Genomic DNA, 11,739 nt, shown 5'->3' with positions numbered 1-11,739 from the left:
ATGCCATGTTCACATGAGCTTATCTCATGCAAGTATGCAGTCATAACACACAGGAGCACTGGGTTTGATTTTGATGGGTTGTCCGGCACAAGAGCTAGAATATTAACACCATTCATTTTGGTGGCCAATCGCTTTTCACTTTTAATGTCTTTTAAAAGCAAAACCAAAACTTATTACGAATGTATTACATTTTCGATTTGTCATACAGAATTGTCCTTTAAATGGAGTGTGAATAAGAAGAGGGTTTTCAATGTGTATAATGCATTATGAATGACCATATTTGGGATAAGGGATTTTGGATCTGTGGGAAATTGTTGTACTCAACGAATAACTACATATTGTGTGCTGATACATTCTAAGAAAAGTTCACTTCTGATACCACACTCATAGATTCTAAGGCTAGGAGGGACCATTATGATAATCTAGTCTGACCTCCTGAGCATTAAGGCACAAAAAAGCACTTAAGATTTTTAAATATTCTTTGGTTTTCACTCATGTTCTTTTTATGCAGGAAATTGTGCCACCAGGTTCTCATACTGGCTTTTCTGGATTACATTTACCTTTTGTCGGGTTTACATATACAACTGACAGGTAGGCAAAAGAAACAGGTGCTTCTTACATGTATCGCTCAAATAGGGCTAGAAGGTTTACCTTCACAAGCACACTGAAGAATGTGTGTAGATAAATTTTTTTTACTGTACATGAAAATTTTTGCTTTGACTGTACAAGAATTAAAGGTTTTTTATTTATATTTAATCTTTCTTCATGTATTTGAAATAGAGCTTACAATGCTTGTGGCTTTTTCATTTTGTGGTATTTGTATGGTTGCTGTGGTGTTAGGTGTTGAAATAGTGTTTACCTGCTGCAGCAATAATTCTGGGAGCAACAGAATATAAACATTGCTTTCTGGGGGACCAAAAGAAATGTTGGTATTTTGGATTTTTTTATTGTACCATCACATGAAGTAGTTACAGTTGATATAATCACTATTGAACTTCTCTTTAAAAAGTCCCTCTTTTGGATGTAACTTCCCCTACATTTGAGACAGTGGATTAAATTTTGTTTGGTAAAATTTTTTAGTTTTCAGTTAGACCTAGAAAACATATTTTCAGCAGTGTTTTTGGCTTGTGATAGCTCTTTTAAAAATGTCTAATTTCAAAGAGAGGCTGTAGCAATATCAAAATTGCAGTGCACCTGGTTTTTATTAATGGAATCAAAGCAGCAATTTTTGATGTGTGGAAAGTATCCAAATCCTGCCAACATCTATTTTGATTGTTTGTTTGTTCTTGCGTAGGTATTTGGTGCGCGGTTATGAATAGGCCATCTTTCCTAGTACCAACTTAGGAAAGTGCGGCTGCGCAGCAGTAAGCAAGTTGGCTATTCAGATAGTTTAGCAATGACTGTTTGAGAGTTTCCTCATTCTAAGAATACGATGAGCCAAGATTTTCAAAAGCACTTCAGTCACTTAGACTCCTCAGTACCATTTAAAGCAAATTGGAATTAGGCTCCGAGGTGTCTTGGTGCTTTTTCGAAATTTTATTCTTCACTCCACAGCCAAGTCAAATAAGGGTATCTATTGCGTAACCTGGAGAAGGAGCCTGACTAAAGGCAGTTCACCAGCCCTCCTGGTAAAAGGTTAGGAGTGAACTAATGATCTGCTTCTATTAAAAAAAAAAAATAGTCGTTATGAAAACCTATACTTACTGATCAGTACAACAAAGTCGATCCAACTCAACTCAGTTCAAACAGACCTAAGAAGAGAGATGATGATGCAAAGTGGCCAAACCCCAAAGGAAAGTACTCCACTGATAAATTTGCTTTCTTCTAAATCCCTCACCAAAATTGTACATGGAATGGATGGACAATATTGAGCCTGGTAAAATGGCCCAAGTAACAAAAGAAATGTACAGATATAAATTAGATATACTAGGCCTAAGAAGAATGAGATGGGTAACACCAGGACAAAACTTTCAGTTAGTCATCCTACTATATTCTGGGCTGTCAAGTGCCGGTGATGTACACCAAGATGGCCTGGGTCTGACAGATTGGGTACGAGTTTCAGAAAGGATTATAACAGCACAGTTTACATCAAAGTTCCAGAAAGTGTCCATTATTGAATGTTATATTCCAGAAAATCAAGCTAGCCAAAGGGAAAAAGAAAACTTCTGTGAGCGTCTACACAACTTAATAGACGAGGTCCCTAAAAGATATGCCCTCCTATTAACTGGAGATATGAATACTAATCTGGGAGCAACTACCCTGGAAGGGAGGTAGTTATGGGGAAACAAGGCCTCAGTGAAACTAATAAAAATGGTGAAATGTTTGATTTTTTGGCATGAACAACCTGGTTACTGGAGGAACGATCTTCTCTCACTGCACTGTTCATAAGATAAAATGGAGGTCACCAGTTCACAGAACAAGGAACTAAATCGATCACATTACAATGCAATACAAATGGAGAAGAACTTTAGAAGATGTTTGTAGCAGGAATGGGGCAGATGTGGGAACAGACCATGCCCTAGTGGTAGCAATATTGAGGAGTAAAACAAAAACAAAGAAGAGACCTGAACAGCAGAGATGCCTATGTTACAACATCACCAAGCTAAAACAGATGACGACAAAACAAGAGTTTAGAATTGTGCTAGCAAATAGGTACTAGGTGCTTGAAGATTGAGATAATGGAATACTAGAAGGTAAATGGAAATGAGTAAAGGAAAATTTCACTAAAACTTGTGAAGAAGTGCTGGGAGTCAGCAAGAAACATCACAATTAATGGTTATCTGTGAATACCTAGCAGAAAATAGAAGAGACCCACACAGTTGAACTGAAATTAAATCAAGCAAGAACACAGACAGAGTGACTCTAGGAGGAATATATTGTAAAGAACAATGAGGCCAAAAAGAATGTTAGGAAAGACAAACAAGACTTCATAGACAAAATAGATGCACAGACTGTTGCAGCACAAAATGACATGAAGACACAGTACAATTCATTAGAGGGTTGTCAGAAAAACAAATACCAATCAATGAGATCAAGACAATGAGGGCAACTTAACAAAATATAAAATAAAATAAAAATCAGAACAATTAAATATATGGAGGCAGTTTGTTAGTCAACTTCTGAATGGTGAAACAGTGGCCAATCCTCCAGTTATAGAGAAAAGAGAAGATCTGGATGTCAACCTAGGACCTATCACCAAAGTAGAAAGGGCAGTCAGTCAGTTTAAAAAGTGGAAAGGCACCAGGTCCAGATAACATTAATGGAGGTTCTTAAGGCAGACTTGAAGAACACACTAGACATTTTGGTAGGACTCTTACAAAAGATATGGGAAGAAGAAAAAGTACCAACTGAGTGGGAAGAGAGTCATATGGTGAAGCTGCCAAAGAAAAGAGATCTTGTAAAAATTGGAGGGGTATTTGATTGATGTCTATCCCAAGTAACATTTTTACTTTCTTTTTGTCTATAATAATAATAAAAGTGATAGTTCCAGGTTACAAAAAGAACAGACAGGAGAAATCATGTATAGATCAAATAGTAATCCTACATATCATCAGACCTGTTGATCGAATGGCAGTCACCACTTTATATGAATTTTTTAGATTTCCAAACAGCCTTTGATATAGTAGATAAAACAGTTTAATGGAAGTTGTTACACCACTACAGAATCCCTCAGAAATTTGTGAACATCATTCAAAGCTTCTATGGAAGTATGGCATGCCAAATAATACATAATAGTGAAGTGACTAAGCCATTCCTAGCCACTACGTGCATCATTACTGGGTAACAAGAGATCACAGAGCAACCAAGTGATGTACAGTAGTCTTTCACTCACAAGTTATGAGGACCTTGACTTTGCAGATAACATCAACTCACTATCCCTTACGCATAGAGATATACAAGCCAAAACAAATGATCTCCAGGCATATGCAGAATTAGTAGGGTTGAAAATCAACATTGAGAAAACTAAAACTATGGGAATCAACACACAACAAGAAACGCCAATAACGCTGTCTGGTATAAACATAGAAGAGGTCTGATACTTCACGTGTCTTGGCAGCATTGTAAGTACTATGGGTGGAACAGACCAAGACATTAAAGCTAGAATAGCAAAAGCCGGATAACATACTTTTTGTAACTTTGAAGCCAATCTGAAGAAACAGAAATCTTGCCCTCCAAACTAAACTTTGCATATTTAAAGCCATTGTAAAGCTAGTCTTAGTATATGAAACTTGGAAACTTAAAACCTTCCTATCCTTCAGAGTTTTCATAAACAGCTGCCTTAGACAAAATCCCAATATCAGATGGCTGGGGGTAAAAAAATCACAAATGAACTCTGGAGGAGGAAGAAACAGAAGCCAATAGGACAGGAAATTACAGAATGAAAATGGAGATGGCTAGTACATATATGTAGGAATGACCTGAGTAACATAAGACGAGTATTGGACTTGAATGTCTAGAACAAGAGATGACAAGGTAGACCAAGGATAGCATGGAAATGTGTAATAGAAGCAGAATTGAAAACTATCAAAATGGCATAGGAAGAAGCTGACTGCAGCAGGAGATGGGCAAAGATGGAAGGCAATGGTGAAGGCACGGTTTTTCTGCATGGAATAGAAAAGCATGAGAGAAATTGCAAAATCTTGGCAGCAGTATATACAGTAACACTACATTAAGTGTTGTGCTCAGAAATTTAGGTGTAACTGTTGAATTCCAGCATGAAACTGGAACATTTTGAAGACCGGAGTTGACCAATTCTGTCAAAGATTTTGTGCCATGCTGAAGAATGTGGTATGTACTTAGAGCTCTGAATTGTGGATATATCAGGAAGAGAGTCTGCTCCAGTTCAGAGTAGCGTTGGAATGCAAATGTAAAATAGGATAAGATGAATTCATCTTTGTATGAAGAATGATACTATTGTTTATCTGCTTTTTGTTGTAAATATTGTTGTAAGATATTCACTAATGTATTTTCTAACTCATGTTTTGGTTGCAGCTTATTTTCTGATAGAGGCTCTTTAAGGAGTGTAATGCAGTCTGGTGCTGTAACCAAAGAGATGGATGTGCAACACGACAAAGAAGAAGCTTATGAAAGGCGAATACGAAAACTGGAGGAAGAAAAACTGGATTTGTACAGAAAACTGCAAGGTTAGTTGTGGACATTTACTAGGATTTGCAATTCAGATGATGAAAAGCAGCAGAATGCTCTTAGTTTGACTGATATTTTTTCTTATTCAACTTAAGAATCTCCTGTGCCGCCCGTGCTGGGTCCAGATCCTGACAAAGAAATCAAGAAGCTAACTGAAGAAATTGAACGTTTGAACAAAAAAATAGCAGGTAGGTGTCTGGTATGACTGGCAGATGTTCTGACTGGTATGCTTCAAGTAATAACTTAATTCTAATATTAATATCTCAGTAGCAGTAATGCTTGACTTTATTAATTTAAATTTAATTCAGTACAAATAGTTACTGATGAATGCTAATAAAAGGAAAGGATACCTACTGGAATGCTTATATTAAGTACGATTTCAGTATTTACAAATAAACTCTGATCTTTCCCCTCAACGTCTGTGCTGAGCCCGATAGCATATATTCCACTGGGAGCCAAGAGTAGAAGGAATGGGATAGATAGGTTCAGTTTGATATGTTCTGAATGTGATCTTGTACTTTTAATCTTGCTTTTTTCTCATGGGAAGAAGGGGCATTTTTCTGGTCTTAGGTACATTTAAGGGGAGAATTAAAAAGAAATTGTATGGTTGTTTTGAAGCCCACTCAATCTTCATCTAGCAGTGTCTAAAACTGACAAGTTGAAAAAGGCAACTACTCAAGTCTTACCTGAGAGAGAGACAACTGTTGGATCCAAATCAGTTATTTGAAACTATGCTTTTTGACCACCCTATTTTGTTCATCCATGTAAACATCTCCCAGAAAACATGAGATCAGTTTTAGAAGACTTTTATAAAAGGGAATGAGAACTACTTTTGAATTAGTGCTAGCTAAACTTTCAGACTTTTAGTCTTAATGAAGCTTTACTAAAGAGAGACTCTCAGTTGCTATTACTATAAAGAAAGGAAGAGCAGAGATGTAGGTTTGTTTGAACAATCACTCTCAAATTTCCACAGCCCTCAATCTTGTCATCTTCCACTTCATAAAAGCCTCCTCTCTGCCTTCCTTCCAGATTTCTTAGCTCAAATCAAATTTTTTCCTCTTCAGACATCCTCCTCACTGAAGATGTGAACATCCATGTTGATGTAGCACGCAATTTTCTGGCCTCCAATTTCTGTCATCATCTTGACTCATTGGCTTCACCCCACTCTCATTCATGGGGAAGTCCTTATCCTAGCCATGACTAATCTTCCTTCCTTCCTACAACATTTATTACTTCAGTAGCAATGGTCATTTCCTTAACAGTCTTTCTCTAGATTTAGCCATCCTAAAATCTATCCTAATTTGAGTATAGTGCCCTGCTTAAAAACCCATTCCTGTATTTTGCAGGATAGCATTAATTGACCCCCAAAAACCACTGTTCCAACTTTTTAATGTGGAGAAATGTCTGTCTCCATGACATCAGGGCTCTTGGTAGAGACAGAAGAGTAAAAGTAAAAAAGAGGGTGAATCCTCGGAGAACAGAGGTTGGCTAGAAGGCTCTCCTGAGTGGGGAGATGGAGAAGAAGAAATATTTAAACTCTCTAACAAGTTCCTAGCAAAAGTTAGTGGTTTGTTCATGTAACATTGCTGCTTATGCTATTGGTGTAAATCTGGGAGTCAAGTATACTTAGTTTGAATTTCTGTACAGATTTAAATAGGATAGAACGACAGCTTCATCAAGAAAATGAAGACTACACACACAGGCTAAAAGGACTTGAAAAGCAGTACAGAACAATAAGGCAAGAGAAGGAGGACCTTCATAAGGTAATGGTCCAAAGTGCATACCCTTAACACTCACGTCAGGTAGCTCAAGGATAGATTTGTCCAACTGGCAGTATTCCCTTAATGTTTGAAACAATGCTTTTCCACCCATTCATTTAATGAGTAATAGAGTGGCAAGATGAGAACCGAGGAGACATATGTGTTCTACATCGCATGTTGGTAGGTATTCGAGTAGTTTAAAAAAACATGCTTTCTTATTAGTATTTAAGGCATTCGTCTGTTCTTCCTTTTTTTAGTATGTTCATGATACTTCTCATGAAATAGTGGAAAGTTGAAAAGCCAGATAGTCAGGGAAAACAGCCTAGTTTGCCTTGGCCAATCCAAGTATAATTTATAAAGACTTGATGTATCCAGGAGTGTGGAGGTTAGTTTTCTAACTGTTAAAAAAAAATTGCTTTCTAAAGCAGAATCAGTTTGGCTGTCTTTTTACTCTCAAGACGTTAGAATATCCACTGAAGTTTTCAAATTGTAAATCTATGGCTAATAATAAATTCCAGACTTATTGAAACGTATTTTATACAAATATTTAATTCAGTAAGTTTAGCTGGATAACTTTTCCTCACTGAGTCCACTGCCACTGTTTGCAGTAAATTAAAATTTCCTTTTTTTTGATAAAGGAACAATATGCCACAATATGAGGCTATAGCATCTAAAGGAATTTTTTTTAAGATTGTTGTCCTGCTTTAGTGTACAATACTACATATATTATACGCATAATTCAACCCTTCCATGCTGTTCTTTTTAAAATATAGTAGAGTATATTATCTTACAATGTTGCACTTAGACTCTTCTTATTATTTCACCAGAGTAGTTTAATTATTTCAAGGTAACTAATTATACATGATGTGTTTTTAAAGTGTTACTGTGTATTTTCATTGATATGCTTTCAAATGGTTAGTGTTGGGCATTGGTAGGGCCCTACCAAATTCATGGTCCATTCTGGTCAATTTCACGGTCATAGGATTTTTAAAATTGTAAATTTCATGATTTCAGCTATTTAAATCTGCAGTTTCAGTGTTGTAATTGTCGGGGTCCTGACCCCAAAAGGAATATTGTTTGTGTGTGTGTGTGGAGGGGGTGTTGCAAGGTTACTGGAGGGGGTATTGCAGTACTGCTACCCTTAATTCTGGACTGCTGCTGGCAGCGGCACTGCCTTCAGAGCTGGGCATCTGGAGAGTGGTGGCTGCTGGCCAGGAGCCCAGCACTGCAGTAGGAAGGATGGCATGATATGGTATTGCCACCATTCCTTCTGCCTTGCTGCTGGCGGGGTGCTGCCTCCAGAGCTGGGCACCTGGCCAACAGCCACTGCTCTCCGGCCGCCCAGATCTGAAGGCAGCACAGATGTAAGAATGGCAATACCTTGACACCTCTCCCAATAACCTTGTGACACGCCCCCATGCAATTCCCTTTTGGGTTAGGACCCCCAATTTGAGAAACGCTGGTCTCCCCTGTGAAATCTGTATAGTATAGGGTAAAAGCGCACGCACAACCAGATTGCATGGTGGGAGACCAGATTTCATGGTTCTTGGCGTGTTTTTCATGGCCGTGAATTTGGTAGGGCCCTAGGCATTGGGTTTGGAAAGTTTGAGTAGCCATATTTTTTCAATTGGCATTTCAGTTTAGTGAAAGCAACCCACTGACCAGAATTCCTCAAGTTTTTATTTTGGAAGAAACTTTTTGCACCATAGGAGGCAGTTCTTTTAAATTCTCTTCCTCCCTGTCTCTCTGAACCACTACTAAAGCTTATAAACCAAATGATGTGAGTAGGGAGTTAGCCAGTTCAGCTCCTCTTGACTTGAACACCTCTTTTGCAGGTCATTGAATATCTTAATTTCAGTAATCATGGCAAAAACTTGAAGCTGGAACTAGTCAAGTTACAAATGTGTTTTTTCCTAAACTGCGGCTGTACAGTTCTGTCATTTCTCATGTATGTTCATTACCAAGTATTATGGAGTATACACTGTTTTGTATTGTAAGCTGTCATGTCTAGGTTAGGTTCTTCCCACAAAGGAAATGTGGTTTTTACAATGCTCTCCACCAAAGTACTGAATCTTCTTCATAATTTTGTCTGTGGAATCTTGCATAAGATTTTCTTAAAGAATTTCACACGTTTTGCTGAGCTTTTAATGCTTACACGGTCATAGGATTGAGAGTTTGAGAGTTTGACTCTTCATCTTGATGGCATTGTATATGCTGGAATCTATGGGGTGTTTTTTTTAAGCGTGGTGCTTTTAGGCAAGCACATGGCACTAAGATGAGAACTGCCTTGGGCTGGTGGTACGTTTTATGCCTTCTCTTCAGCCAGAGATGATTATGGAGATGGAATATCAGCAGTTGCATGAAAGGAAGCGACTAATTTGTGTGTACAAATCATGAGACATGTGGAATAACACAGCTACACAAAGAGGAATGCCAAATTAGAAGTAGCACAATATTTAAACTCTGCATGAGACAGGATTTTTGTAAATTAGAAAAGTACATATAATGGTTAACTTTAAATGAAAGACTTTGTCTTACTCAGTGTGCTTTTTCCTTGGAGAGGAGATGTGGATTTTTAATGTCTTTTTTAAATTTTACCAGCAACTTGTGGAAGCTTCAGAAAGATTAAAGGCACAGTCCAAAGAACTGAAGGATGCTCATCAGCAAAGAAAGCTAGCTATGCAGGAGTTTTCAGAGCTCAATGAGAGAATGGTAGACTTGCGCTCTCAGAAACAGAAGTTCTCTCGACAGCTTCGTGACAAAGAGGAAGAGATGGAAGTGATTGTGCAGAAAATTGATTCTATGAGACAGGAAATTCGTAAATCTGAGAGAGGCAGAAAAGAGGTAACTTGGCAAAATATTTAAGGCTAACATGTTTCAGCTGCTCTTACGCTTCACTTAAGTCATACTTAATAAAAGTAAAAAAACCCCAATGTAACCATAATTTACATTGGGTCTGTAAATTGGCCTGACATCTCTAGCTCATTTTATTTCATTTACAGAGTACATCTTAAATATTTAGTAATTTGTGAAGGAAATAATTCTGTGTTTTTTCTCATGTATTTGAATTGCTTGTAATCCAGTGAAAATATATTCTTGCTGTATGCTCATCTTCTCTTTAAAAATGTCAAGAGATGCAGTCAGCTTGAAATCTAGTAAATTCCAAAGGTCAAAGCAGTTTATTCTGAGTACCCTTGCCAATTTCCTCTTTTAAATGTGTTTCTTTTCCATGGCTATGTGAAAGAGAGGGGAAACAGTAAAACAGACTAAGCAAAGTGCTCTCAAATTCAGGAAGTAAGCAAATTGGAAGTCATAGTTTCCTCATAGTTTTCAATTAGCTATTTTAGTAGGTGTTTGTAACAACTGTAGCTAAAATAATCAGTTCATTTTTAAGTTCACTACACCACCACCACCATTTTATTATTAGTATTCCCATATGGCCTGGGAACACTAATTGTGGAGCAAAATCCTGTTGTGCTGGGTGCTGTACAAACGCAAAACAAAAAGACAGTCCCTGCACCAAAGAGCTTACAGTATAAGATAAGAGACAACAGGTAAATACAGACACAAAGGGAAGTATAAGGAAACAATGGGGCAGTGCTGATCAGAATGCTGGACAATATCAGTGCCTCTGGGGTTTTTTGTTTTTTTTTGGGGGGGGGGCGGTTGGGTTTTTTTTTTAAGTGCATCATGACAAAGGAGTTTTAAGGAGGGATTTCAAGGAAGGATAATGAGATAGCTTTGTGGATGTTCACAGGGAGCTCCTCCCAAACAGAGGTGCTTGTTCGAAAATTTAAAAGGTTGAGCTATGAAGGCTGGAGCATTGTGGGCCAATTGGGCTTGGGGGGGAGGGATAGCTCAGTGGTTTGAATCATAGAATCATAGAATATCAGGGTTGGAAGGGACCCCAGAAGGTCATCTAGTCCAACCCCCTGCTCGAAGCAGGACCAATTCCCAGTTAAAGCTTTGGCCTGCTAAACCCAGGGTTGTGAGTTCAATCCTTGAGGGGGCCATTTAGGGATAAGGGGCAAAAATTGGGGATTGGCCCTGCTTTGAGCAGGGGGTTGAACTAGATGACCTCCTGAGGTCCCTGCCAACCCTGATATTCTATGATTCTATGAAAACATTTCAGTCGTGAGCAAAAGATTGGGTGGTGATAAGTCGAAGGGCATTGTTATCCTCTTTTACCCCACCCTCTGTCTTCCCCCAAACATCTTGGCTGTGTCCAAATGTTGATGCTTTTTCCTTTACAACATTTCCATCCAGGCCCTCATAATGTCCTATATAGGTGCTTGCAAAACTCTTCCACTCTGGTTTCCTGACCCTCAAGTCCATTCAAAGTGCAGCAGCTGAAATAGTTACCATGATTTTGAACGTGACATCCCTTTTAAAATGTCTCTATTAGCTCTCTTCAAATTAAAGCTTATCCTACATTTTAGGCTATTTACAACTCTGCCCCTCTACTTATAGACTTTAAGGCCAGAAAAGACCATCATGATCATCTAGTCTGATGACCTGCACATTGCAGGCCACAGAACCTCACCCACCCGCTCCTGTAATAGACTTATCTGCGCTTGTAACTTAGAGTTGTCTCTCCACCACCTTTGCCATGGTTGATTGCCCATTTATTTACTCTCCAACAAGTCTCTTCCATGGCACCTTAACACATCAAGTGCTCTTCCTTAACTAGGCTGTAAAGTCATTGCCCCTTCCTCCTCCTCCTAATCCCTCTTCTACTGTTATTTCAAAGTGACCATATCTTCATAAGAGAGAAATAATTCATAGAAATAACATAATCACTTTATACTACATAATTTTATGAGACAGAATAGTC

The 11,739-nt window shown here is 38.2% G+C and overlaps 1 protein-coding gene across 4 annotated transcripts in view; it reads left to right on the top strand.

Moving 5' to 3' along the window:
• CDC42BPB (CDC42 binding protein kinase beta) overlaps positions 1 to 11,739 on the top strand; it is a 138,842-nt gene that overhangs the window by 80,453 nt on the left and 46,650 nt on the right. For all 4 annotated transcript variants that reach the window (XM_084630317.1, XM_084630316.1, XM_084630315.1 and 1 more), the window contains exons 9-13: positions 512 to 591; positions 4,993 to 5,144; positions 5,241 to 5,333; positions 6,793 to 6,908; positions 9,507 to 9,749. In XM_084630317.1, coding sequence (XP_084486443.1) covers positions 512 to 591; positions 4,993 to 5,144; positions 5,241 to 5,333; positions 6,793 to 6,908; positions 9,507 to 9,749 — 684 coding nt within the window. The remainder of the gene's footprint in view (positions 1 to 511; positions 592 to 4,992; positions 5,145 to 5,240; positions 5,334 to 6,792; positions 6,909 to 9,506; positions 9,750 to 11,739) is intronic.

Source organism: Lepidochelys olivacea (genome assembly GCF_965140295.1).
Source record: "Lepidochelys olivacea isolate rLepOli2 genome assembly, chromosome: 6".
NCBI classification, from domain to species: domain Eukaryota; kingdom Metazoa; phylum Chordata; order Testudines; family Cheloniidae; genus Lepidochelys; species Lepidochelys olivacea.
Note: the sequence above shows the minus strand (reverse complement) of the source record. Positions and strands in the feature narration are given on the sequence as shown.